The sequence below is a fragment of the Glandiceps talaboti genome, chromosome 11, assembly GCF_964340395.1.
Source record: "Glandiceps talaboti chromosome 11, keGlaTala1.1, whole genome shotgun sequence".
Lineage (NCBI taxonomy): Eukaryota > Metazoa > Hemichordata > Enteropneusta > Spengelidae > Glandiceps > Glandiceps talaboti.
Window position 1 is genome coordinate 11,636,062 of NC_135559.1, and position 27,648 is coordinate 11,663,709.

At 33.5% G+C, this 27,648-nt stretch overlaps 1 protein-coding gene across 4 annotated transcripts in view; it reads left to right on the top strand.

Annotated features, from left to right (window-relative positions):
* LOC144442254 (disks large homolog 1-like) overlaps positions 1 to 27,648 on the top strand; it is a 190,330-nt gene that overhangs the window by 43,582 nt on the left and 119,100 nt on the right. For 3 of the 4 annotated variants that reach the window (XM_078131542.1, XM_078131540.1, XM_078131541.1), the window contains exon 3: positions 5,461 to 5,606. In XM_078131542.1, the coding sequence (XP_077987668.1) occupies positions 5,461 to 5,606 (146 nt within the window). Of the gene's footprint in view, positions 1 to 5,460; positions 5,607 to 14,016; positions 14,231 to 27,648 lie in introns of those variants that run through there. The other variant, XM_078131543.1, reaches the window with a different exon arrangement.

Consider the following 27,648-nt stretch of genomic DNA (forward strand, 5'->3'; position numbering starts at 1 on the left):
AGTCAGTCATGCATTATGGTGATAGTGTAGAACAAGCACTTTCTCTATTAAACTGTGGTCTCAACACATTTGTGTAGATTTGTACCACTCAGTAGCAATGAAGCTATAATGTGGAAAGTAGCAAAGTTGGACGAGTACAACATTTTATGTAGACTTTGAGGTATCATGGAAATCGGAATTATCACAAATGTAGTGGTCCAATTTTTTATCGAAGCAAATGCCACGTTTCTCGCCATGATTTTGCATAACTTCACTCTTACTGTATTAGCCACAAATAGTCAATTGTTGTCACGCAAACGCAGTGCAGATCAAGGTCTTCGTTATTTGATCATTGTAAATCTTCCAGCAATATTAGGAACATTTGGTTCCCAGAATATGTTCTCAGTTCTTGGTATTTCAAACTATCAAAAAAAAAGCTGTATTATTCAACCTTTTCGGTGTGATCTTTTGTTGATATGCACCTCCATGGTGAAACCATAGCAACTTGTTTCCTTAGTAACAAATGTGTTGACATCATTTATTATGTCAGATGACAAATTCTGTGAGGTGACATGTGAAAAAATCAATCCGAAATTGAGCAATTCACAGAATTCTATTTCTAGACAAATATATTGATATAGATTGTGAACTTGTCAATTAGTAGTTTAAACAGAGAAATATACATGTATGTACACAATGTACATCTGTATGTATCACCATGTCAATTTACAATTTAGATCAAGATTTGTGTTTGCAGTGGTTTTTTTTGGTAACACAACTATTATCTGAATTCTTTTCTTCACTGAAAATGTGGAGATCAACTCCAGGTGATTCTGACCTTTGACCTTTGACATTTGACCTTGCAATCAAAGGTCATCAGTCCAAAATTACATTGATTCATGATTCAAGGAAATAGTAGTAAATGCCGTAAATTCTGACCTTTGACCTTGTAATCAAAGGTCAACTGTCCAATATTAAGTTAATTCATGATTCAGGGAAATATCAGTACTAAATGTATACAAAGATGACTTGAATTCTCTGTACCTGAAATAGAATATTACTGTGTAGGCGCATCATAACAAACATTCGATTTCTAGGTCGACACCACTACTTCACATACATTACTATAGGGTCGCCTGAGAATAAGTCGACCTTCTTGAATCTTAGACTAGTTTCGCATATCACATTCACTCACACTTTAATTCACAGGCTTTAATTCATGGAAATTGTACCCGAACAAGACGATGTATTAGTACTGGGTCAACAGTCTCAAATTCGATTTCAAGATTTGTCGGGTAGAAATTTCATGTTTTGTGGAAATTGAACCTAAATACGACTATAATTGGAGAATGAGTTAAAATGTGATCAGGTATAGGTTTTGCATGTGTTGGCAGCCAGTCTTGCTGCACTGCTTACATGTACACCTTTGGCAGCCAAATCAGAAATTAAATGAAAGATAACCCCAGGAGTATATGCAATCTACCGTACTCTAGTGGTGTGGGCAACTTATAACTCAATCAGAAATCAGTATACCTTGGTAACTGCAGGGAGAAATAATTCATTTTAGAATATATGGCCCTCCAACAAGGGGGTTGTGTTACAGTGATTAACTATCCAGCCAAAAAGTGTACCACTAAGTCCGAATAATTTTTTGATTCACAAAAGTGAAAAAAATTCATAATCTGTTCTCATGTGCATGGAGTTCTATTTATTGTTAAGTACCATGTTGTGTGTGGCTCAGAAATAACTCAAACCTATATGCTCAGTTGAAATAAAGAAAAAAAATCAAGGGTCACTGCACACACTTATGTAATACTAAAACATAGTAAAAGAGGTCAAACTGATTTTAAAATTATGAATGAATGAATGAAATTTATTTCACCAGATAACAAAATTAAGCTAAACTTTCAAAGAACATACATATATGATACAAATATTAGGGTAGTAGCTTTTGAGTATTTGCATTGTATCCTCAGACAGACAGACAGACAGACAGACAGACAGACAGACAGACAGACAGACAGACAAAAGCATAATATAATCTTCCAGTATGGGAGGAGGTACATATAAAATAGTGAAGTAATCTTTGACTGATTGAAAGTATTCCTATGAGTAGCAAGGAATTATTACAAAAACTACACTAAAAGTTGAAATGACTGTTTACGATACACACTAGTTTCAGTGTAAAGCTTTGTGTGACTTTAATCTGTGATTGAATACATGACTAATCTCTCTAAAGACTGTTGTCAAATTATTTCATTATTCTGTCTTCATTCATTATTTACCATGTAGTGTGAGGTCAATTAGATGTCTTCACCCACTCAGTTCAATTATTTGTACTTTAAAGTTTACTTAAATACTAGTTTTATAGTCAAGAATGTGCTTTTCAACTATAATGCTCATCTCTATAATAACTTTTAAGCAAGAGGTTTGTCTGGGGGATATTTCCCAATACAACAGAATAATAGTCCCTTAGGTCACGAGTATTTTCCGACTGAATGAAGACAGATATTGGGGAATAACATAATTATACCATGGTAAAATTAAAAAAATCGTGGAAAATAATGGCAATTTTGAGCGGTTTTGATTCGTATTTCAAACAGAGCAGAACTGGTGAGGTAGACACATGTTGTCGTGGCATAGACGCATGTTGTCATAACATAGAAAGACCAGAGTATATAATCCATAATTTTTATTCTAAATGGCTCGTGTAGATGGTATAGTAAGATTTATGTGGTAAATACATTGTATGCTATTACTACTGGTATTATTAAGTGTGGTTATTTGATATACCGAAACAATACAAGTGTTATATTAATGTTTGGAGACTGTGACATTCCCATCAGAAATTACCATAATACATTTGATGTGTAATGTGATATTGGGAACGTTATCACATTAAATGCTTGGTTTGACATTTCTGTAATTAAGATTTATTGAACTATAGTATTTTCCTTAGTTGACCCTGCTTCAGTCTGATGAATTGCAATGTACATATTCTATTGACAAGTCAGAGAAATATATCTCCTTGCATTTTGAATTGCTAAAAGTATAATGGACACACATGCATACACATACACACATATGTATGCTAATGCAAACACATGCATACACATATATACATATACATACATGTGTGTATGCTAATGCAAACACATGCATACACATACACACATATACATACATGTGTGTATGCTAATGCAAACATACAAATGTACACACAATAGATATGATATTGAGCTTGTAAAATGGACAAAGGAAATTTAGAAAATCTGTGTTTGTTACATCATATAGTCTAATACTATAGGAATAATAATCCTCTCTCCTCATCCCCTCCCTTCTTATTAACCCCCCCCCCCCCTCATATTTTTATGCCATTGGATGATTCTTGTCTCATTTCTGCTCCTTACATGTATATCATTCTCTCCTCGCCCCTCTTTCCTGTCCTCTGTCTTCCCTCCCTTTATGTTTATCTTCCCCTTTCCAGTCCCTCCCCTCCCCTTACAGTTACATATACTTTGTTTCTCTTTCCTATCCTCTCTTCCCTCCTTTTCAACTCCCTTTTTTCGGGTCTGTCCCCCTTCCCTTACATGTGCCTTCTCTATCCTCACCTCCCTCCCTTTAACCCTCCTCTTTCCAGTCCCCTCCCCCCTTCCCTTGTGTGTATATTTGTACCTTCCCTTCTTTCCACTCCCACCTTTGCATGTCTTTTCCCTGTCCCTCTTCTCCTAATCCATGTAATTTCTCTACAAAGAAGGAGGTCAGGTGAATTGCTACATCGTAGTATATGGTGCAAAGAACTTTCTTTTTAATCCAGATGAACAAACAAAATCGCCTGACAGTGTGTGTACTTTTTGTGCTATGACGTAGAAAACATAACCCGAGGAAATGTAGTGTGGTCTCCCTAGAACAAACGCAGCTAATGCATTTTCTTGTGACTGCATACAAATACATTGACCTCATTTAGTGATCAGGTGTACTATGTCAATTCTTTAAATCTCGGTAAAAATGACTAAAAAACTTCTAATTTGAGGCTTTGTTGGTGTACATTGTGCGAGTTATGAAATTAAAACGATTCTGCCGTAATGCGATTAATCGCGGTTGTAATGTAATAAAACCACTGCGGTATAGTTGTCGTGTGGAGATGACGTGATGGGATATCGTAATGGAAGGATAAACGTGTAAGGAAATTGATTCTATAATTGCGAGATGAAAGGATATTCATAGATGGTGTAAAATATTACAGCTCACTAAAAAGGAAACACTGAGCTAAGTTTCTGTTTGTTGTGCTGTAAGCTTTTAACCCCTTGACCTCAATATCCTGGTGGAATCATAAATAAGCAAATAATTGAGTTTAGAACTAGCTTTTGAAAGATTGTATTCCATAAGATAAAAGAGAAAAGTGCGACGATTATGTTTTTTTTTGATAATTCACCCACAAGGATACATTTGTGAATACTATATTTATATCTGTATCATTATCACCGTATCAGTCATTTGATATTCCTTTGAATCGTAAAGACATGAACGGCGAGGGAAAGCCTCAATAATACACATCGTAATGTGTGAAAGGGAAATACCAATAGAAAGTAGAGGTCAAGCAAGGTCAACATTTAAAAGGTCACAGCAAGGTCGAAAATGATGGTAAATATGAATATAAAAATAGCTACATTTGAGTTGGTATGAACAAGTCAACCTGCTTGATGACAGCGCCCTCGCTTGGTGATCTAGTTTCAGTAGATATCTTTTGTTTTTATGGTAATTTGATATTGCTCTATATGCTTTAAAAATATAACGGCATGCATGATACAGTATGTCTTATCCCAAAGGACTAAAGTGTATTTTTACAGTGGATATTGTTAATCGAACATACATGTTAATGTTAGCTAATCAGGTTTTGACATCAGTGTTATCACTCAGGGAAGGTATAGAAAATTTTTATAATTAATATACCTAGTGATAATGCTGTGCCATGATTCGCTAGAATCAGTCACGTGATAGGAAAATAGAATGACTATTTCCCTAGGGAAATAGTTCCATCAACTTTTACATGGTCACATGACCACCACGTATTCACAGCAGGTGAAAATGGCTTCTGACAATGTCGTCTGCCACCGCGAGTTCACAGCATGAGGTATATTATAAAACACATATTGCCTGGCCTATATTCGGGCTATAGCACCTGTTCATTACCCCCTCGTGACTGAGTTACCAGAATCACATGCTATTTCCCTCATCCTTTGGCCTCGGGAAATAGCATGTGATTCTGGTAACTCACAGTCTCTCGGGTGTAATAAACGAGTGCTATATAGCCCTCATGGCCAGGCAATATGTGTTCAATATACATGATTATATATTTTCTTTTCACTGCCATCTGGATGAAATCTGTCATGATAATTTTAATAAATGTTCAACTTTTCAGCTGTGTTATAAAATTTCTGTATCAAGGCACTGATGTTGTGTTAAATTTGTATCTTGTAGACATTCAAGAGTTCTATGAGGTGACATTACTGGATGGTAACAAGAGTATTGCACAGAAGACATTTGAAACTCTGGAGATTGCATCGAAATGGGAACAACAGCAGACTTCTTCTATACCACCAGCCTATTCCAGACCTGAAGTAGCTGTAAGTCTTCTCGCCTTTTTAAAAATTGTTTTTCTAAAATTTCATGTTTGCTGTGTAAAAAACTGTCAGGCAGTCAGTCAATCACATTAACTCACTCACTCACCGTTTTTGATCAAGACCGACCCTTTTCACAAATGTTAAACTGTAGTCGCTCAGAAATTGACACTGTTCATCTACCCAGACTCAATTGAATGTTGTCAATTCTTGAATCGGGTTGTCTATCATGAAAAGATCATCCTATTATTTGCTTTGCGAAATGTTACAAGTACATTGTATGTTTGAACATGGAAATATCATGTATAGATGGATGTGTATGATGTGGATGGTTAGAATTGTAGATTTGTTTTCAGTGTACATGTGTCATAGTGAATTGGTGATATCTGTGACAAGCATTTGGAGACAAGGTAAGTTACGCCATCATTGCTGGTGACAGTTGTGTGAACATCTTCCCCTTGGTGCAAATAAAAGGTAAGTTTGTAGTGTTAGCATTGGAACTCATATTAAAAGAGTTTACTGTGTTCTGGAGTACAATCTGTAAGTGGTAGCCAAAAAGATCCAGTCTGTATTTCCACGTATGTAATATGCCTTGACGTCATCTGTCCTAAGGAGTGGAGACATCAACAGAAAAAAAATTATCACCCAGTGATGTCAAATACATGGAAAACAGCTTGTGATCAAATCTAAATGTGTGGGTTGCAGTGGTAAAATTTGAACTACAAAGATAAGAAAATATAAGCTAAGTACAGTTGATGATTATCTCACCCAATTCTGAAGTTTGGGTATAATTGTAAAGAGCGCCATCTATGTCCATTTTGTAAAAACAAAAGGAGACTCATTCTAAAGTGCGCCCTCTATGGCTTTATGAAAACCTATATAGGAAGTATTAATATGAGGACAGGATTTTAAATTTTTGGTTTTAAAATGCACATGATGTTATTTATGGTTACCTTAATTAGACTTTCATGTAGGTATCTATAAAAACAAGTGTCAAAACAACCATTGATGAGTTCTTGAAACTGACATTGTATGCGAGTTGATGTAACATATGTTCAAAGGTCACTGAACCCCAGTACAATAAAAGTGATGATGTGTGTCATTGAAAGCAAAAATGCTGGGTTATTTTAGGAATGCTAATTCTGTTGTTTATTCTGCTGTTGCCATGAGGCTATGAAGGACTGTGTACTAATGTACAAATCATGTGTTCTATGTGTTTATAATCCTCTCTAAATACAATGTAGCTAATATTTCATCAGCTCTAGTCTAAAATATGGAAAATTTATCATTTCTATGCTCCATAAAAATTTCACAACATTTCTTGCTCTTTGGTACGTAACTTGCAATATCTTCCCAAATTTATGGTAACATTGACAGGAGAGTTTGTACATTTTATTAACGGTTTCCTTCTCATCCTCTGTGACATACTAAAACATGGATGATGGTCAATCCTAGAGTATATTGAGTATTTTGCGAAGGTGTGGGAACCCTGGTAACATGAGGGGAATATCCAGTATAAGGATGATTTGCGAAGATTCCATGCATGAATCATAACAGTGGTGGTGGTGGTGGTGGTGGTGGTGGTGGTGGTGGTGGTGGGGGGGGGGGGGGGTTTGGGGGTGGTAACATCAGGGGAATATCCGGTACAACAAGGAAGATTTACGTAGATTCAATACATGAATCATAATAGTGGTGGGGAGAACCCTGGTAAAAAGTTGGTGAACTTGAGATTTTCCTTTCTACTAAAACAAATAGATTTACCCTTGATATCATCTGTGAAGTATTAAAAGAGAGATCTTGAGATTGGATACCACGAATACCACTAGATGATAAAACAACTGATGTCTCTATTAACACGTTTTGGTTAGTTTGTATGCTGTCAAACCATAGACAGTGGCACTGTGAGGAGAACTGTCTTGTCAAACTCCTGTTTTGCTATTATACAGTTTTATTAACAACCACCCGTTCATTCATTAATTATCCAAATCAATCAATATCCTTATCACTCTCGACCATCTCTATCTTGTCTGTCTGTTATTGATCCGTACCTTCTCATAAAAATCTATAGCCACTCTTTCTCTTCATGTCTTTCTTGAGAAGGCTTTGTTGTTTTGTTTCCGTGGGAACAACACAGTGGATAAACAAAAGAATCTTGGCATTAAAATGTTACACCTGATGTTGTATTTGACATTTGACCTGACTGCATGTTTATGTGTGTGAAGGCCCAATGAAAAAAGGGGTAGTTTGGGGATAAGGGGTAGCAGAATATTTAGCGTGATCAATACAGAACTTGATATGTTGTGATATAACCATGTTGTAACCATAGTGATGACACTGAAACACTGAAATCAATGCAAAATTTTAGTTTGCAAACAAAACACATGATCTAAAAAAAAAATCCAAAAAATATTATTTGTCGCGTAATTATTTTCATACTAATTTGACAGTTTATCGGTTAGATCATTACACTGACCATAATTAGCCAATCTCCGAAATTATGTAAACTAGAAACTAATTTATATGTCTGGGTGAAGAATGAAATAAACTACCTGTAAATCTGAGTGTTATTGTACATGTTGTGTTTGCATGTATTTTAAAACTATTACAACCAGACTTGTGGATTGCATGGTTTCCTATATTTTGTTTGAGGAGAAATTTTATAAATGCCACGGCAACACAGAGTTATATACTTACTAACTTTGTGATACTGAAAGTGATCATAAGCATGTAAGTTTATTGTGAGTCAGTCTACCTTTTTTGAGTGAATAATGGAAATGGATTTAGAGATAAAATGTGAATAGTGTGTAACAAAACTGATGTCTGATAGATAGGTACCAAATACTGTAAATCTTGACATTTTTTGCTCAAGATTTATTTTCGCTTATTTCACTGGAAAACTGAAGCACAAAAAGAAGCAGTGACTAAAATTACCCATGTTGTACATGAACATAATAACAATGTACCAATCTTTAATTAATTGAAAAGTTAGTCTTCGAGAACTAGGTGAAGACTACAAAGTTCTTGTACATGAACACAACAATCTACCAGTCTCATAATTAGTTAAAAATCAGTCTTTCAGAACTAGCTGAAGACTATAAAATTGCAAAATTTTCTTGTGGCGAAAATATCTAGGTTTATAGTAATTGCCATGGTAACGATAGATAACTAGAATATAAGATGTACAATTCATGTCATGAGATAAATACTATGTTTGAGGTTTATTATGACTGAGTGTTAATTGTACTTTGTTACTCTTCGCAGCTGCATCGTTAAATATCAGAAACTAATGGAGAATGTACATACCAAATTTGCAAATTTTGAGATTTGAATTCCATTATTTTGCTCTTCACAAATGTACTGTTATATTTATTTCAGATACTAATGAGAAATATAGAAGTACTTACAAAATTCTGCCAATTCGTAGATTTAAAAAAAAAAAAATTAATTGTGTTATTTTGCTTGTCGTAACTTGCTATGTTAGATTTTCATGTCATGACATAGGTTGAAAATGTTGAAATACAAACTGAATTCTGCAAAGTTGTAAAGGTTGGCTGGTAAACTACGTGATTCTTTTACTGCACAACTGAACTATTAGATTTTCATTTCATAATGTAAACAGAGAATATTCAATAATATTTTTCAGATTTTGTGATTCCGTTTGGACTCATTTAAAGTTTGCAACTAACAAAGGTGAAATTACATTATATTTCACAGCTGTTCGGTTTTCATGTTATAGGCTTTATCAGGAATTTGGGAATATTGAAGCATGCATACATGTGTATACTAAATATTTCATCTCCAGATCTTTGACTTATTACAAATTTTGTAATTAATCCAACTTTGAAATGACATTGTTTTGCTCTTCACACATATTAAACCATTAGATGTTTGTTTTATACTTTCATATGGGTGGGAAACGTGGAAATATTATTTGTATATGCTAATTACTGGTATATTTACTTTTATGAACAAAACGTTGGTAGTTTTTGAAATAAAAATAAACCGCATTTATATCCATACATGCATATATTGTTATACATGTACTGTACTTTGAAATCAGATAGACAGGTCATTGTTCACCTTTGTTCATGCATAGTAATAACGTAAATTTGCATATTTATTGCAATATAATACGATATATGCTTCATATATTTTAATGTATTTTATTGTGTATTTAGACATGGTTGGCTGAATGTCGTGATATATGAAATGGCCTTACAGCTTGTATGCCAAAATTCTATGTACTTCATCTACATGTTAATGCAAGGAATGTTTTGATATGTCATGTTGCAAGATTTTGTTGTTAGTGAAGCTGAGGTGTAATTTTTGTTAATTTTCTAACTAAATTTGTAATATCTATTGTATTGTTATATAATTACACACAGCTAAAGAAGTTGGTTTTGTCAGCTCACACGAAGGTACAGAAATTAATAATGTCGTACTAAGACATTATGACTACAGAAATTAGTGATGTCATAGCATAATGGCTACAGAAATTAGTGATGTCATAGCATAATGGCTACAGAAATTAGTGAAGTCATAGCATAATGGCTACAGAAATTAGTGATGGGGCTACAGAAATAAGTGATGTCATAGCATTATGACTACAGAAATGACATTGTACCAAAGGAGCACTATGTCAACTAATGTTGAATTGTAACCTTTGACCTCATAAAATGATTGTAATATACAAATATTTCATCTATACCCTCCCAGACAGATAGCTCAATCATTTAGGGAATTGACATGTATCTGAAAACAGAATACAGCCGTAAACGAATTCATTTCATGAACAATAAATGGTAGGAAATTAACTATTTATGTTGTGTTAACTTATCAAAGAGAAAAAAACCCATAAAATTTGTTTTATGTAATGAAAACATCAAACAATAAATGATGTATTTATACATTCATCATTCAGAATACTGAAGAATGAATTAGTAGAATGAAAAAAAAATATGCTTTGCTGTTTGACAGAAATTTATTTCATTTCTTTTCAGCTGTGATGATCCCACCACTAAAAAATGAAGTTGTATTAAAGTGACCATATGGATAAGGATCGAGTATTTATTTGGGATTTTTAATTTATAAAACAATTTTATCATAGCTTCCTACTTGAAAAATGAAATGTGAAACAATATAGACCAGTCTGCATTTGTAACTCAATATGCAATACATTGCAAAATGCTAAAAAATGTGTAAAAAATTTGTTATGTACAATAACAAATTTTTTATACATATATCAGTCTTTTGCCATTTATTGAGTTACAAATACCGACTTGGCATATGTTGTTCCACATTGATTTTTCTAGTAGGAAGCTATGATAAAATTGTTTTATAAATTAAAAATCCAAAATAAATACCCGATCCTCTTCCATATGGTCACTTTAATGAAAATCAGTTTTATGTTCGTGAGTTACACACAAAACAAATTGTCATGGAAAATTTTACTCTTACTATGCAAGTCTATTGATGGGAGTGCATGTACACATATTATTTTCATTCTTCTTGTATCCTTTGATTTGGTGGCTGTACATGAAAGGAAACAAGTTTATTTTGCAAAGGTTTCTGTGGAGATAGTCATTATATATATAGTGAACTGAAAGAGATGAATCATGTTTGGGTGTAAATGGTTGTAAGAATGAAAATAATTCAAATCTCAAAGGATTGTTCCCATCTCATGGGTGTGTAGATGTATAAAATATGGAAACATTTTCTATCTTTCCTGACTCTGCGCAAAATCTTTGTATAATTTATTGTGTTAGTAATGAAAAACGATAGATAGAAAGAAAAACTGAGAGTGCTTTTTTCACACATCTGTTACCATGGTTACCAAAGTATTGGACACATGCCCTGAAATTGTATTACATGTATGCATGTAGTTTTCCCTACAGCATGGAATATATGACATGTTCTCCATATACTAGTAAGTGTGGTAATCTTACCCAGGATTTTATAGTGTGCCATTGTGGTCACACTTACAGCTACTCTGTATCTGAATTGTACGTATAACATTCAAGTAATAGTTTTTAAAAGTAAGAATGAAAAAGTAATATCTAGGTAGGTAATCTACATGTGCTTTGGAAGGAATTATAGCGATATGGAGTTTATACATACTGCAGTGTTTTTGCCTTGGGTTACTTCACTGTATAATTGACACCATAACCGGGTTTCATCCTAGCGTGGAATTACAATATCTAGGTTTTAAGGACACGAGAAAACAGAAAATTAGTTTATGCTTCGTGAATATCGTAAGTGTTGCATCATTTTAATATGAAGTATGTGTTAAATATTAAAGTGGCCATATGGATGAGGATTGGTATTTGATTTTTGATTTATAATATAATTTTATTATGGCTTGCTATTACTTGAAAAAATGAATTTGAAACAACATTGAGTGAGGCTGTGTTTGTAACTCAATCAATTGCAAAAAGCTATAAAATGTGTAAAATGTTTGTTATCCTTCATGTACATATAGTAGGAAACTTTTTACATATATAGTTATCTTTTGCAATTTATTGAGCTATAAACAAGGACTTGGCATATGTTGTTTCACATTGATTTTTTGGAGTAGGAAGCCATGATAAACTTATTTTATAAATTAAAAAATCCAAAATAAATATCAAATCCTCATCCATATATAATATCTACTTTGAAATCTAGACAACCCCAGATAATTTCACTTGCTTAGTATTAAATGTGCTATATTTGGTGGAAACAGAAAACTCAATGTGGCTGAAATAAAATGAAATGTGAGGCATTTTAATCGTTGTGAATTGTGCTTGATATTTTTAAAACTAGAAAGAAATGATGTATAGATATTGCAGTGTGTTTTTTGCTAAGGTTAGGGAACCCCGGTAACAGAAAGGGAGAAAAGGGTAAAAATGGCAATGTTTCTCCATAGAATGTATGGTAATTAAATTTTGTTTGGAAATCATGGAAACCTCGATAGATTTTACCTACTTACCACCCAAGCAAAAACACTATAGACTGCAAAGTGATTTTTACAGTATAGACAGGGTTCAGTGATTGGTGAAACGGGATTTCATTCTTAAACTTTAATTAGCATTGAAAATCATAACATACAAATTGTAACTGAGTGCACAGCCTTCATCATTTTATCACTCCCCTGACTATTCCTGAATGCCATATCTGCAGAAAACATTGGAACTATAAACCATTGACAGCAAACCTAGGGTGTTGTGTGTTGTTTATATGCATCAAGTTAGGGGGACATTGATATTTTTGATCAGAATTCGTCAACTGACTAATAGTGTGTGTTCATCAGTCATAATTTTATGTGTGTATTTTTTGGAGCTATGGTGATGTGGTGACCTTGGATGTGAATGACTTCGTTGACACCTTCATTGATGGCGTTTTTTGGCATATCTACTAATTGTATGTGATGTATACAGGTGTTAAGTTTCCAGTGATAACACAGGATACTGGGAGGCATGTGTAACAAGTGAATTACTGGAGTGAAATTCAAATAACGTGTGTGAGGTCAACAAGACTGCATTTGTACCAATTCTAGTGAAATTCAAGGTTATTTGGAACTGGTTTCTGTTTGTTTTTAGTCTGTCTTGAAATACATGACCTTCAAGTTCAACATGGATGTTTTTTTTTTATATAAATGGTTGCTTCACAATGGACTTGTAATGTGAGATGATGCGTACGTATGGATACAGCATTGTCAAATTAATTGGCGGATGATAACACATATCAACTATAACAGTGCATGTGTGAATGACTGACAGAGGACGCCTTCTGCCACCAACATTTACAGGATACCTTTCTACCACGCAGTGACCTTAGTGGTGAACAAACACGTGTATGTATGTGATACCCAGAGGAGTTTACTAGTAAATCCACCCCAGAGAAGATCGTGACAAGCTCACTGATATCGTTTGTACCTTTTACTGTCGGCTATTTATATCCCACCAATTAGGCACAGTAAAAGGCCTGGTACGATCAGTCAGTGCCTTTACCAACAATTCAATATTAATATACTACACGTGTACCTTGTCCCTCTTTTGCGTCCAACGTGTTTGGAATTTCAAAAAAAAAAAATTGTTCTACCAAGTCTGAACTTTGTGCCCAGTATTTGTCACTCACTAGCAAGGTTGCAGATAATTTATACTGTTGTGACAAACGCCGGAATACCAGTGCCAGTAGACTGGCATGTAGCCAGCTGTTAGACTCAATAACAGCATATGGGTCTCAGCTAACATGCACTGAAACGTGTATGTGTGTGTATGTGTGCAGACAGAAGTATCTCTCTCTCTCCCTCTGTGTTCACCAGACGTTCATAGATACGGATAGATTTCCAGGATTATAATTTGTGTATACGTGTAGCTACACCCACACATGGATGTGTCCTAGTTGTGTATGTTTTTCACTACTGCCAAGACAAGAATATGCATGCCCACAACAGACTTTCCATTTCCACGCCAGCTATCTGTACTGCTAGCACCCCGAGTACTCGATTGTCTATACGGAGATCATTCTACCGTACTGCTAGGGAAAAGTATAACTACGGTGCTCCATTGAACTACATATCAAGCAGTCAGTCGAGCAAAAACCTCAATAATATTTTTGATGAAGAAATACCACCAAACAACAACTCAAAGGTATTTGTTGGTTCTTTTTTTCTCTCTCTCACTGTCTCTTCATTTTGCAGTATTTTATAGTGTATTGATTTTCCATCTGCAGCGTGATTTAAGAGTGACAACTTTCTGCAGATCTTCTTCATGACAAATGACAGGTTTGTGGTATCTCTTTACATCAAGATAGCTTATCTGGTAGAACGGCTTCCCTGGGGTGATGTTACTATCTTGTGTAATTCCCATGTCAGTGAAGAAGCTCTATGGATGCTGTCAATGTACAACCTTGTACACCATACAGAATTGTACCCATTCATAATAATGCACGTATATGGTGTACCTGCAATAACATCAACATCAGTGCTATCATATATTAACCTACACATACATATATGTCTATCTTCATTAACTCCAGTCGCAGAAAGTTCCAGGGAAATATATTTTATTCATGGAAATTGCTGGAAAATTATGTTTACAAAATTATCACTTCTAAAATTTAGAAATTCACTTTGCATAATGAGTTAATTAGTCATCATATCAAATCAAATAACTGTCTTTTGGTGAGTTGTAGTACACAATATTCCAAGAAAATAACCCTGTAAATTCACGGATAATTATTTTAATATGCCCCTAAACTAAATTTTAATAACTTGAAGGATAGGAATCCTGATATGAATGTTTTGATGTTAGGTAGTGGTGTTTGCCAGGGTTTAAAAAAATGTGTAGTTGCAAAAAAATATAGAAAGGTGATGATGAATTTCATATTGTTCCTCATTTCAGAATCATAATATGGAAGGTAACACAGAAATGCGAGTTCATGAAATTGAAAGTATTTTATTTACTAAAAAAATTCATAGTAGTTAAGTAATAATGATACATAATACATGGTTTATTAAAACAAAATTGTGACCAAAATAAAATGGTCAAATTGCTTGAGTTCACATATCAGTAAAATCAACATGTTGAGAGAAAAACAACAGAAAAAACAAACAAAACAAAACAATAAAACGATCTGATTCAATAAAACAAGTCGTACAAATCGTAAAATCTAATAAAATGCAAAGGATAATGATCAAGGTTCAAATGTCATTTACAGGGAAGAATAAAAGCGGGTACACAAAAACTAAAATTAAAACAAAACAAAACAAAACTGACAAAATAAACAAGTAGATTTTACCTATTTAATATGTTCAAACCTAAAACTCGAAATTGTTTGCATGTTCAGTGTTGCAGCCAGAGGGGTTTTTTTGGGTCATTTGACACACATTTTTTGGACCTGACCCACAATTTTTGAAGTGATGGGTCATAGATGACCCACACTAAAACTGTGTGCAAATATGTTTAGTAACATGACGACACCTACATGTATAGCAACAGCTAAATAATTGTCTATATTGCATAGATAAAAGTCTCGGGGCACTATGTCCCACTCTTTCAAAAGGCTGGCTGCAACACTGATGTTTTCCTACAAGGCTAAACAGATGTCATTCTCATTTTATTGCCTTGATGTATTACACTACTCCTGTGGTCTAGGAATAATTTCAGTGCCAAACCCATCATTTCCATACCTCTAGGTCAAAGTGTACCATTATTATGAAATAAAATACCCTGTCATTGACTGGATATATGGTTTACATATTTGGCATTGGTATATGTAAATTAGTAGATTAATATTCGTTTTGGGATATCAACTAGTATTGTTCCAGAGTATGTTATTTAATTTATTGATTATGTAATAGAAGTTAGTTTAATAACATGTGTATGTAGTTTAAACTATTGGCTATTAACATGTATGTGTTTGTTAGTTTGAAGTATAAAGCTAAAACTTAATTATGTAAATGAGATGCAGGGACAAATATTTACTAGTATGTGTTTATGAGGATTTTATGATCTAGGTGTACAGTGAGGGTAATCTAGTAAAATTGATATATTTCACTCATATTTCATTTATCCCGGTATGACATATTAATCATACAGGTGAGATGTTATTCTAGGCTAGACATGTTTTTCTTGTCTGTTTACACAGTATGATAATACCAAGGGGGAAACCTAGTGAACCATTTTGTACATACATGTACTGTATATGTATTCAGAGTGTTTGCCAAGGCTGTACTAACCTTGCTATTGAAGAGAGGTAAGACTATTACTATACAAAGAAGGTGAAATTTATGCAGGAAAGTACGATATGGTTACTTTGGAATGATAAATTGGAAACAAATGCGGCATTTTGATTTGTCTACCATGGACCTTGATTACGCAATGATTTAATTATTCAGTGTTGATGTCACTTCGAAACTGGTGGAATAAATTAAATTATAATATGTCCATAAATTGATGGTAGTTGGTGTCCTTGGTCCCTGTTCATGATGGGTCTTCTTTGTCTGATGTAGATGCCTTTACTTTGTTGTTGTTGTTGTTGTTGTTGTTGTTGTTGTTGTTGTTGTTGGTTTGTTTTTTTGTGTTTGTTTTTTGAGAGGGGGGAGGGAGGGAATCCATCACACAAATTTATGTAGTCTTGTACATGTACGCTGTTTTTTGTCAAAGTTTACAACATTCTAAATATAATTAAATGCTTGCTTGATATATTGAACCAGACAGTACACTGGTAAAATGTGTCGGATGACAGCTATAAACAAAACCACTTTTTAACTACTATGTGATATAAGTAATAATGATGAAAACATTGTCAACAACGTTCTAAAGTCCCTCGTAGTATTTGTAGTCTAGTATTATCTTTCATTGAATCACAAGTTCTCTCTGAGATGAATCTGTACCATGTTGATATCCAGACTAGGTATTTGTAGCTGAAATTGTTTGTTATGTTCTAAGTGGCATATCAGTCCATCACCATTGCTCTAAAAACCTACAAATTGACCTAAAATATGACAGCAAAGAGATCATTACATCATAAATTGTTAACTCTAGTACTAGTAGTAGTCTTTGGAGATAAAAACAGAGATAAACTACAAATTGAGGTCACACTCATGTAGTTTGTAAAGTTGAGACATACTTACAGTGTTTGGAAGTCAGCCATCCTATCCAATTTAATTTACCTTCAGTCAAGTATGCATGTACTTAGTTTGTAATTTAACTGTAATACGGCCTCTAATAGGGATTGGAGACTTGCTTTATTAGTTTAGTTGCCGGATGGAGAGTTAATATCTAGTATTATTTGTATCCATGGAAATGTAATGCAATGTTCTCGTGTTTATGCCAGTCTATGTGCAATCAGGGATTTTCGATAAGGATGCGTAAGTAGATAAACTCTACTAGGGTTTCTGTGTCATTTTACCAAGGTTTCCAAACATGGATTCTGTGGAAAAGACTGCCTCTGTTTCCCTTTTACCCATTTCTGTTAGCAGGGTTCCCAACCTTAGCAAAAACACTGTGCAATGATAGAGTCATCTTAGCTTAGATCATTCACACTTGTGGATTTCAACTTATTTCCTTCTGTAGCCTTGAGCTAATAATTTTGTATTCAAAAATAAAATTGTCATGATGTCATACAGTGACGTTTCAACCTCACTTTATAGATACATCCAAGTCTGTTATGAAATCTATCCCGCTCTGATTGGCGCTGATCCCATCTAGTGATACCGATTACATCGCACAGTCCCCACCCTCCTTATTGATTCTGATCATGTGATGACACCCCTGATGTCATCTGACACAGTGGGTATTTTCAAAAACCTGTTAGAATTTCCACCTTCTTTCTGGCTGCGGCTTCATTGAAATAGAATATTGGAAGCCTAAGGCTATAAGCTTCTTTGGAGAGATAGTAGTCGAAATCTGCTTATACGAAAGATTGATGCCAGAGTCGTCTTTGCAATTGTTACAAACGTTATCAAAATCTATCTCCTTTCATTAGCTGTTTCTTTTGGTCTCACATTTTATTCAAAAGCAGCCATATTGGATTTGTCGCAGTTGTTGACAACATAATAATCAGGCGCATTTTATTAAATATACCCATTACTATTGAGAAGGAATACAGTATCTATACACATTTGTACCATTATGGTTATGGTTTACCCATCCATCTCAATAAACAATAATGTACAAGTGAATGGGTAAAACCAGTGCTTTGTATATTTACACTACGAAGTGAAAGGAAATTTTTTTTTTCCATTTTGGGACAAACTTTTAACGTGATTGACAGAAATTATGACAGTAAAATTAATCTCATTTTGACTGTCGTAGATGCTACGGTACAAAGCGAATACAATAATAAAATAAAGCAAATGAAAGAACAAAACAAAATGGTATGATAGGTAGTATAAGTCTGCCGTCAAAGATTACAGAAGGCAAATTGTAAATTGAGGACATCACCATCTGACCTATATTCATAGGTCATCACATGAACATCTGAATAAATTATCAAAAAAGCAGACTACATTTAGTTTTATTATGTATTTAGTGTACTGTAAACCTACATATTTTCACGACTAGAAAATTTTGTGATTTTACAGTCTTCATGTAGTTCACAAAGATTAATTTTCACTAATAACCATACTGGTACATTGTATTATGCAGAAATATATATTTTCGTTACTACTTATTTTCACGTTTTTGTTTTGTAGCGAAATTAGCGAAAATAAATCTTACGCGAACATTTCCAGGTTTACAGTATCTTTCAGAATATAAGGCTTACAGCCTGAATGGATTGATGTTTTCGTCATATTCACATGGAGATAATAAAATGTCATTCTGAAAGTATATTGTTATTTATGTACAGATGTTTGATGAACGTTAGTCTTGAAATAGCAGAAAGTGAGCTGAATACACATGCAAAAAATTGAGCAGTATAATGCCGAAGTTACTAAAATGTTGAAAAATGAAGAAAATAGGTGTTTTGGAATGCTGAAACTTTGTATACCACTACAAAAAATAAAAAACTTGTGCTTGAAAAATATTTGAAATAAAATAATAAGCTTGTTAAATATGTGAGTTTAGGTAAAATTATTAAATTTTTTAGCGACAAAAAGGGTTGTCCATATGAAAAGTACAGTTTGTAGATGTGTTAAAACATTATTTCAGTACAGTATATTATTGTGTATTCTAGATATTAGATGTATGCAATTTTTATCTCATATCTTGAATTCAAACTAGGTCGTCCACAGACCGTAAAGTTTGCTGTCATTTTTTCCATCAGTCATATCTCTGAGATGTCAGGGTGGTATAGATTATTATGTTTTGTACAGTATACATATCACTATGATCTGGGCTCTGTTTACGATTTATCATGGCTGCATTGTCTTGTTATACATGTACTGTAGTTATGATTTAGTAATATTATGAAATAAGATCACCTCTAATCTGATTGAAAAAATACTCACACCAATTGTCTCTAATGTTGTTGCATTTTTTGCATTTTTGTGGTGACAAAGATGAATAACATGTACATAATACATACACACACACACACACACACACACATAGACACACACATAGACACACATTCATACTGTCACACACAATGTCATACATTATAACACATGCATACTGTCACACATGCACAGAGATGCATACTGTCAGATACAAAATGTACATACACATGGATAGTTGTCGTGTGCACACATACATACAATCATACACTTACACTCACATGCACACTATCACATACGTGTGCACACATACATACAATCATACACTTACACTCGCATGCACACTATCACATACATGGACATGCATATACATATGCATACTGTCACACATACATAGTCACATAAATGTATGCACACACACAAACACACACACACATATACATACATACATACATACATACATACATACATACATACATACATACATACATACATACATACATACATACATACATACATACATACATACATACACACACATATACATACATACATACATACATACAGACATACATACATACATACATACATACATACATACATACACACATACACACACACACACACACACACACACACACACACACACACACACACACACACACACAATTTTGAATGGCAAAGTATAAATTACGGGTCTAGAATTCAAAATCTACCATAAAGCTAAAAATATGAAACATTACATATGTAAGGCAATATGGATATTTGTACACAATTATGTAACATATATCATAGCTTTCCAGTTCTAAATTTATACATGACAAAATGAAAAGGGTATGTTACAAAAAGGTCATTTTCAGTAGATATTTTAGTAACAGGTTAATTCCAACTTTTTAACACATTCTCAGCTGTAATGCATTTAAGTTAAAATGTTGAGTGCTGGACAGATGGATGGAAAGATGTAGATTTGTACACTAACAGTTAAACAGCTGTTAGACACAGATACTTTGCCTACTTGTTGGGAATGGTAGTTATTTTGTCTAGCCAGACATACATAGTATAAAATGTATGAGGTACAGTATAGGTCTGAATGCAGATTTATTATTATACATGGGTGATTTCATTAAGACAACAAACATCAATTTTTTAAGTGCAGTCTACCATCCATATGCATTTGGAGTATGTGGTGGACTTGACTTGACTTGACCATACTACTTGTAATAACGACAATCCAGTTTTCGGTTTACTGAGATAGAGACAAACTAGAACAATTATTGGGACGTGATATAAGGTATTGAATGAATATTGGTTGTATTGTTCCCACCTGTCTGGTAAACTAAAAATAAAATGTGCTTTTTGAGATGCAAATATATATATTTATATATTATATAATTTTATATACGTGTATAACCATATTATTTGAAATGCATTAATTTGGTGCAATAAAAATGATATTTTTATACACATTACACACACACAAACACACATACACACACAAACACACACATACATACACATTACACACACATACACACACACACACACACACATACATACACATTACACACACACACACATACACACATACATACACATTACACACACACATACACACACATACATACACATTACACACACATACACACACACATACACACACACATACACATACATACATACACATCACACACATACACATACACATACACAGAATTATATATTAATATATTCTTTGATAGGCATGTTTTATGAAAAAAAAACACATGAGAAATACATACAGGGCGGTAGGAAATATTTGTGATGAAATTATGGGTCAGTAGAGAACACTGGTCAGGCATGTGGTTGATTGAACTTTACAAGTATGTGAGGGGAGTGAACTAGTTGATGGTGTGGACAGATACATGTAGATATTAGTAAGTGTGTGCGTGTGTGTGTGGTGATACGGTAGTGTTATAGACAGGGTTAAGGAGATAAGGAGCATGGTAAGAAATTGCATGCTCTGAAAACAGATGGCAACAAATTTTTATTTTTATATGCAAGATTTCCTCCAGGTTGAGTCATAATATTATCTATATTAACCCATTTTAGAAGCTTACATGGCTGCCAAATAAAACCAGCTGAGTTTATGCTATTGGAAAAGAAAATCTTGTCAATTTCCTTGAAACAAGAAGGTGGACACCAAACTTATTTTATTATTTCAAAAAAGAACCAGAAGCAAACTGTCATATGGCAGCATTTAACAAGATTTTATGGACTTTGATTTTTAGTGAAATTCAACCCCAAGGCATGTTCTACCATAAAGTGAAATCGGTACTTTCTATTAGATTAGTAAACTAAAATATAGTGCAGATAGATAAAAAAACATACAAAATTTGAAATGTGTAAACATGTTCATTTGATGATCATATCAGGCATAGAATAACATACCATGGGGGTGAACAAATCATTCTGTGAAGTGATGGTCCCCGGACCAGTGTCTTAAAAAATCCAGTGGTCCTGCTGAAAGAATTAGTGGTCCAAGGTCCCGCTAATGTGAAACATCAAATCTTATCTATGAATCTCTATATTCAGATGACTTTTTAACATAGTTATTAACAGTAAGGTACTGGTCCAATGGACCAGACAAGGTAAAATTTGTGTGGTCCCCCCAAAAAAAATCGCTAGTCCCGGACCCAGGACCCGTGGATTTGTTCACCCCTGCACGTTATAATACATGTACAAAACTAAAATTGATTTAAAATAAAAGAATTAAATTAATGAGCCATCTTGACAACTGCATTCACAGTCAAACTAGTGGAATTGATACTGTGTGTTCAGAATTTAAAATATGTAGGAATAATGTACACCTGAGCACCTTTATTTTGTAATCACATGGAAGTATGAGAGAGGTCGGTGATCAGTGTCTGCAGAGTTCTATGACTTCTGTACAGCTGTTCCGATAACCTTTGACCTCGGAAGTGTGTCTGGCTGACTCTGTCAGTTTATCTAACATTTATTATTAATCGGTAGATAAATATTATGATAGAGTGTTTGATGTATGTCTACAGATAATTCAACAAGGTGAATTTATCAAACTGGACATGTATTATTTAGAAAAAATAAAATTGATAATTAGGTTGGTGTTGACGGGAGTGATTTGTGTTTTTTGATTGTGAAAAAAAATGATTGAAAAATTCGGAAATGAAGAAAAATAAATGTTAATGTTTGTTTGACTTGATTGTGATTGATTAGTGTGTCCTGAAGGAGGATTTGGAATTTAGTAGAAGTTAGTATCCACAATAAGTTAAAATGCAGTCTTAAATATCATTAATCACCGTATGTAGAATTCAGTAAATTAAAGTTGTATATTACAATTTTGAATATTTCAATTTCATAGGTGGAAAAGGGATTTGCGGATTTTGGCAGAATTTGACTTGTAAGGTCTTAAAAAAATTTGTTTGGTTCCGGTTCCCACATAGTTTTTCAAACCGACCCTAAACTTTTTTTCTCCGTATTTGAGAAAAAAATAACTAAAATTAATCATGAAAATTGTGAAGTCTCACAAGAAATAGTAGATGCGGAAACTGGCATCAACTTAAAAAAGACGATATAAAACTGTTCTTCCAATCTGTAATGGCTGTACATCTGATGAGAAGAAACCAATAACACAGAGACCATATGAAAAACAAGGGAAAACATATCTACCTGTACTTGATACTCACAAAAAAAAAAAAAAAAAAAAAATCTACTTAACCTCCACTATTCTAAAATTGAGTGTAATTGGAACCACACAATTTTTTTTATACCTAACCTCAGGAATTTTGTTTGAAAGTTGAATTATGTTGTAATGAATGAATATATAAATAAGGTATAGTCATAATGCAAATATTTTGTATCCATGCCAGTGTTGGAGTTATTTCTAGACATGTGATTGTTTTAAATGTACATTTTTCCTGGCAGTATTGCGTAACCATGGTATCTAGCAGAAAGTTGTCAAATTTGGGGAATTAAGTGCATGTACATGTAGGTGTTACTTGTTGTACTTCTAGGGTATACAAAGAAAACATAGCTGTGTTTGTCAAAGTAGTCACGTTGCCAGTTGAAATGTTTAAAGATTATCTGAGGTAAAAGAGATGGCCGCAAGACAAGTAATGATGGATTTCACTGCCAGACGAGCAATACTGCACTTTTAGGTAGTTGTAGCACTAGTTAAATGGTTGCTTCACTCTCCGGTAATATATTACATGTTTAAAATGCAACGTGACTGCATGTGTTGAATTATCTAAAATTGTCATGTTTGAACCATTTGGTTAACAATGCAGTGCATCCATGTAAGGAATGTATACACACAATATATGGTACTTTGCATATCAAAATGGTGGTCAGATTTCTAAGAAAAGTATATTTAAAATACATGAATATGATATGATATAGTTTATGAAATTATAATGGTATGAAATACATTTGTCTCTTTTGATGTTTTATGCAGTGAAATATAAATGTTTGCAGTTTGTAAATTCTGATAATAGGGTTAATTTGGTACATATGTATGATATGTAAAGAGAAACATTATCACTGACTGAATAACTAAATAATTGTGTGATCAAGGTCGGTAGTAGATGAATCGAAATGTCGCATTTGTTTCCAATTTATCATTCCATTGAACCATGAACAATATAAAAATTCTCCATGATTTGCATATAGTTTTGAGTAATTTTTGTGCAGAAAGGTTTTCGAGTAAAACTTCTGGAGATTTTATGTAGATATATTGAAAATGATACCACGGAGAATATATGTTATGTTAGATGCATTGACCTACCCCTAGAGTATTAGGTGAATTTTCTGTAGAGCAGAATACTTCAAAATGTGTAAATACTATGATGTTGGTTTTAGGCTGTTTCCACACCTGGGACATTATGAATATATTTGTAAGTTAGCCAGGCATCATGTCCTGCACATTTCGAGACATTTTTCTGAACTTTTCATGCGCAGCCTGGGCACCGAGCTATTTATTATGCCAGGAGTCTAATATCCATATTTTAAGAACTTGTGTTCTTGCCATGCAGACCTTGGGCATCAAAGTAGTTATGAGGCCAGGAGTCTTATCCATATTTTAAGAACTCGTGTTGTTGTCATGCAGACCTTGGGCATCAAGACAGTTATGAGGCCAGTAGTCTTATCCATATTTTAAGACAGTTTATAATCTTTCCATGCAGAGTCTGGGCACCATGGTCGTTAGTATAAGCCAGGAATGGTATCCGTATTTCTATACCCAGACATATTTCGATCTTTCCAATTCCATGCACCATGCAAGTACTATATATCCATAATTTGAGTATTTCAACAAGTATTTGTACAAGATGGAGAAAAGACAAAGATGTCGGAATTATCATAAATGCAGTCACAACATATCAAATATAGATTTAATGCAAATAAATTATCAAATTACAAAAAATGTGATAACTATAATATATTAATATAATTCATAGTCATGTGTACTATAACTACAGATAATTATAGAAATACAAATTGATTATTACTAGGTGGTATTTATATAGCTGTACAAAGGGAATATAAGTAGTCAGAGATATGAATTTATCATAAAATACACAAGATGATCTCATCGTCAGTATTACTGTACATGCTATTTGTGCAATTGTGTGGTCACAGGTTACAAATAGGTTACAAACTAATGAACTTTATGATACATTGTAGATATAAATGTTAATTCATTTGTTCATTTGCAGACCAAGGCATAATTTGATAGACTTTCTGAGCACTTACATTTGTAATTAATATGCAGTTATATATTTAGTATGCGTAATTAGACATTAGTATGTGTAATTATGTATTAATATGCGGTATCATACATTATTGTGTTTCCATACATTAGTATATGTAATCATACATTAATTAGTATGTGCTTCCATACATTACTGTTGTGTTGTGTTGTGTTGTGTTGTGTTGTGTTGTGTTGTGTTGTGTTGTGTTGTGTTGTGCTGTGCTGTGTTTTTGTTTTTGTGTTGTTGGGTCAGGTCACATCGGGTCAGGTTAAGATGCTCTTATAATATGTTATGTTATGTTATGTTATAGTACATTATGTTATGTTACAATGTGTTATGTTATGACTCAAGAATAAAGAACGTGTGCCTAATAATAGTTAGTACTCTCAAATAAAATATATTAAAATAATTACAATTTTTTAACACTCAGTTAACAGCAGTGTTCAAAATGTATCAACTATTCCTGTAATACTAAACGTAACCATAAAGTATTTATAGATGTCTACTTTGATAGTCTAATTTGGTGTTTATCACGGCTCATATGTATGTATGTTATTTTTGTAGATAAAAGTTATGACTGAGTTAAGTCTGTATTCATTACCCATATATATATGGTGCAATAAGTGTGTTTTGTAATGATCTTAGTAAAAATTATGTCTGTGAGAAAATGTCTACATTTGTACCGATATTACGAAATTTAATAAAAGGTTCAAAAAATTGCTGTTTAACGATTTCTTTGGAAAATAATGTCTGAGAAAATGTCCAGATTTTTATGATGTTCTTTTAAACAGTTTACATAGCATTTGTTTATTTATTTGATATAGTTGTTGAAAATTGCATGGAAGTAGAGAGGGGCCCCACAGACTGGTAGCCTCATATGTGCAGTCTTTATTTCATGTTATAGAGCTATATTATTTTATAGCATCTGATGTTGGACAAATTTTATTTCAAGCCCGTGATGAAATTTTATATTTGAATAGAAATTTGTGAAATTTTTGTAAATTTGTCAACACTCTGTCAGATGTACGTGATTAAAGTTGACCTTTTAAGTTGAAAGGAACATGTGCCTCAATTTTGTTAGCAGCATGATTAAGTATAAATGTTATTTAGGAATATTTTCGTGATGAACGGGCAATAGACAAGTATGTTTGAAATCTCAGTTATGTTGTCACAGCGCCCTCTGGAGGGCTAAAATTGAGTTCCCTCAAAGGTCAACATGGAGGTGACACAATAGGAAGAGTTCCTAAAATTCATTTTCATGCATATGAAATTGTAAACATCTGCCTGTAGTTCAGTTAAAATCCACCCTTGTTGAAACTGAGAGGGCTTCTATTATGCCATGATTTGATTAGTTAGATTGCATTCCGGCTAGTTTTCCATTGTAGAAAATTGATTTCATTAGCTCTGATAATAGACACAGGAATAGATAAAGTAATCAATGTATAATTAGCAGTATTAGATTTGATATTCCTGTGAAGTTAAGTGTTGGAAATAACAACAAAAGTACAAGAGAATGAGATTTGTGACTGTTGGTGAAATGATGGTATTGACTTTCTGCTCATCCATGCATGTTATCTATGACAGATAACACAGTTTTGTTAACATTGGTGAAAACCTTTAATAGAAATGTGAAAAGAATTGAAATGTTAAGTCAGGCTATCTCTGTACCGTCTAAAGAACAACAAATTATTTTTGTGGGTCAAAATGATAGAAATATCCTTCGTTTTTGAAAGAACTTTTGACCAGCAGTTTTATATTATGTATGTGTGTTTTCGTAGCTGTTGTACTATTTTCATTTTTAGTTGTTAGTTTGTTGTACAATGCCCTGAGCGTGTTTCTTTAAAAACTGAAATGATGCAGTAATAAATAGGGTAGTAACAGATTGGGATTACCACATTTTGCTGGGTTATAACCAGTTATTTTGTGTCTGTGGTGTGTCAAATTGATTTATTAGAGTGCACAGTGCTGACTACTTCGTATAACATCCAAAGAATTTCAAATTTCCAGATGTGTGAAAAATTGAAATTGTATGTGTACTTCACAATGTACAGAAAATAGTTTTGTAATTTTGATTTGAATGTTCTTTTACTGACTCAGTGTTTTTACTAACGTTAGGGAACTCCGGTAACAGAAAGGGGAATATGGTAAAGCTGGCGTACTTTCCCATAGACTATACCATAATTTTGGTGGGCAACACCAGTAAAAGGACAGGGGAACTCAGTGAATATTACCTTCTTACAAAAAACACTGCCTACTATATATATAAACTTACATTTCAGGTACATGTATGGCAAAGTTATTTGGTAAAACGTGAAATTTTTACACCAACAAATAAACAAACATTACAGATGAATTGTAAATT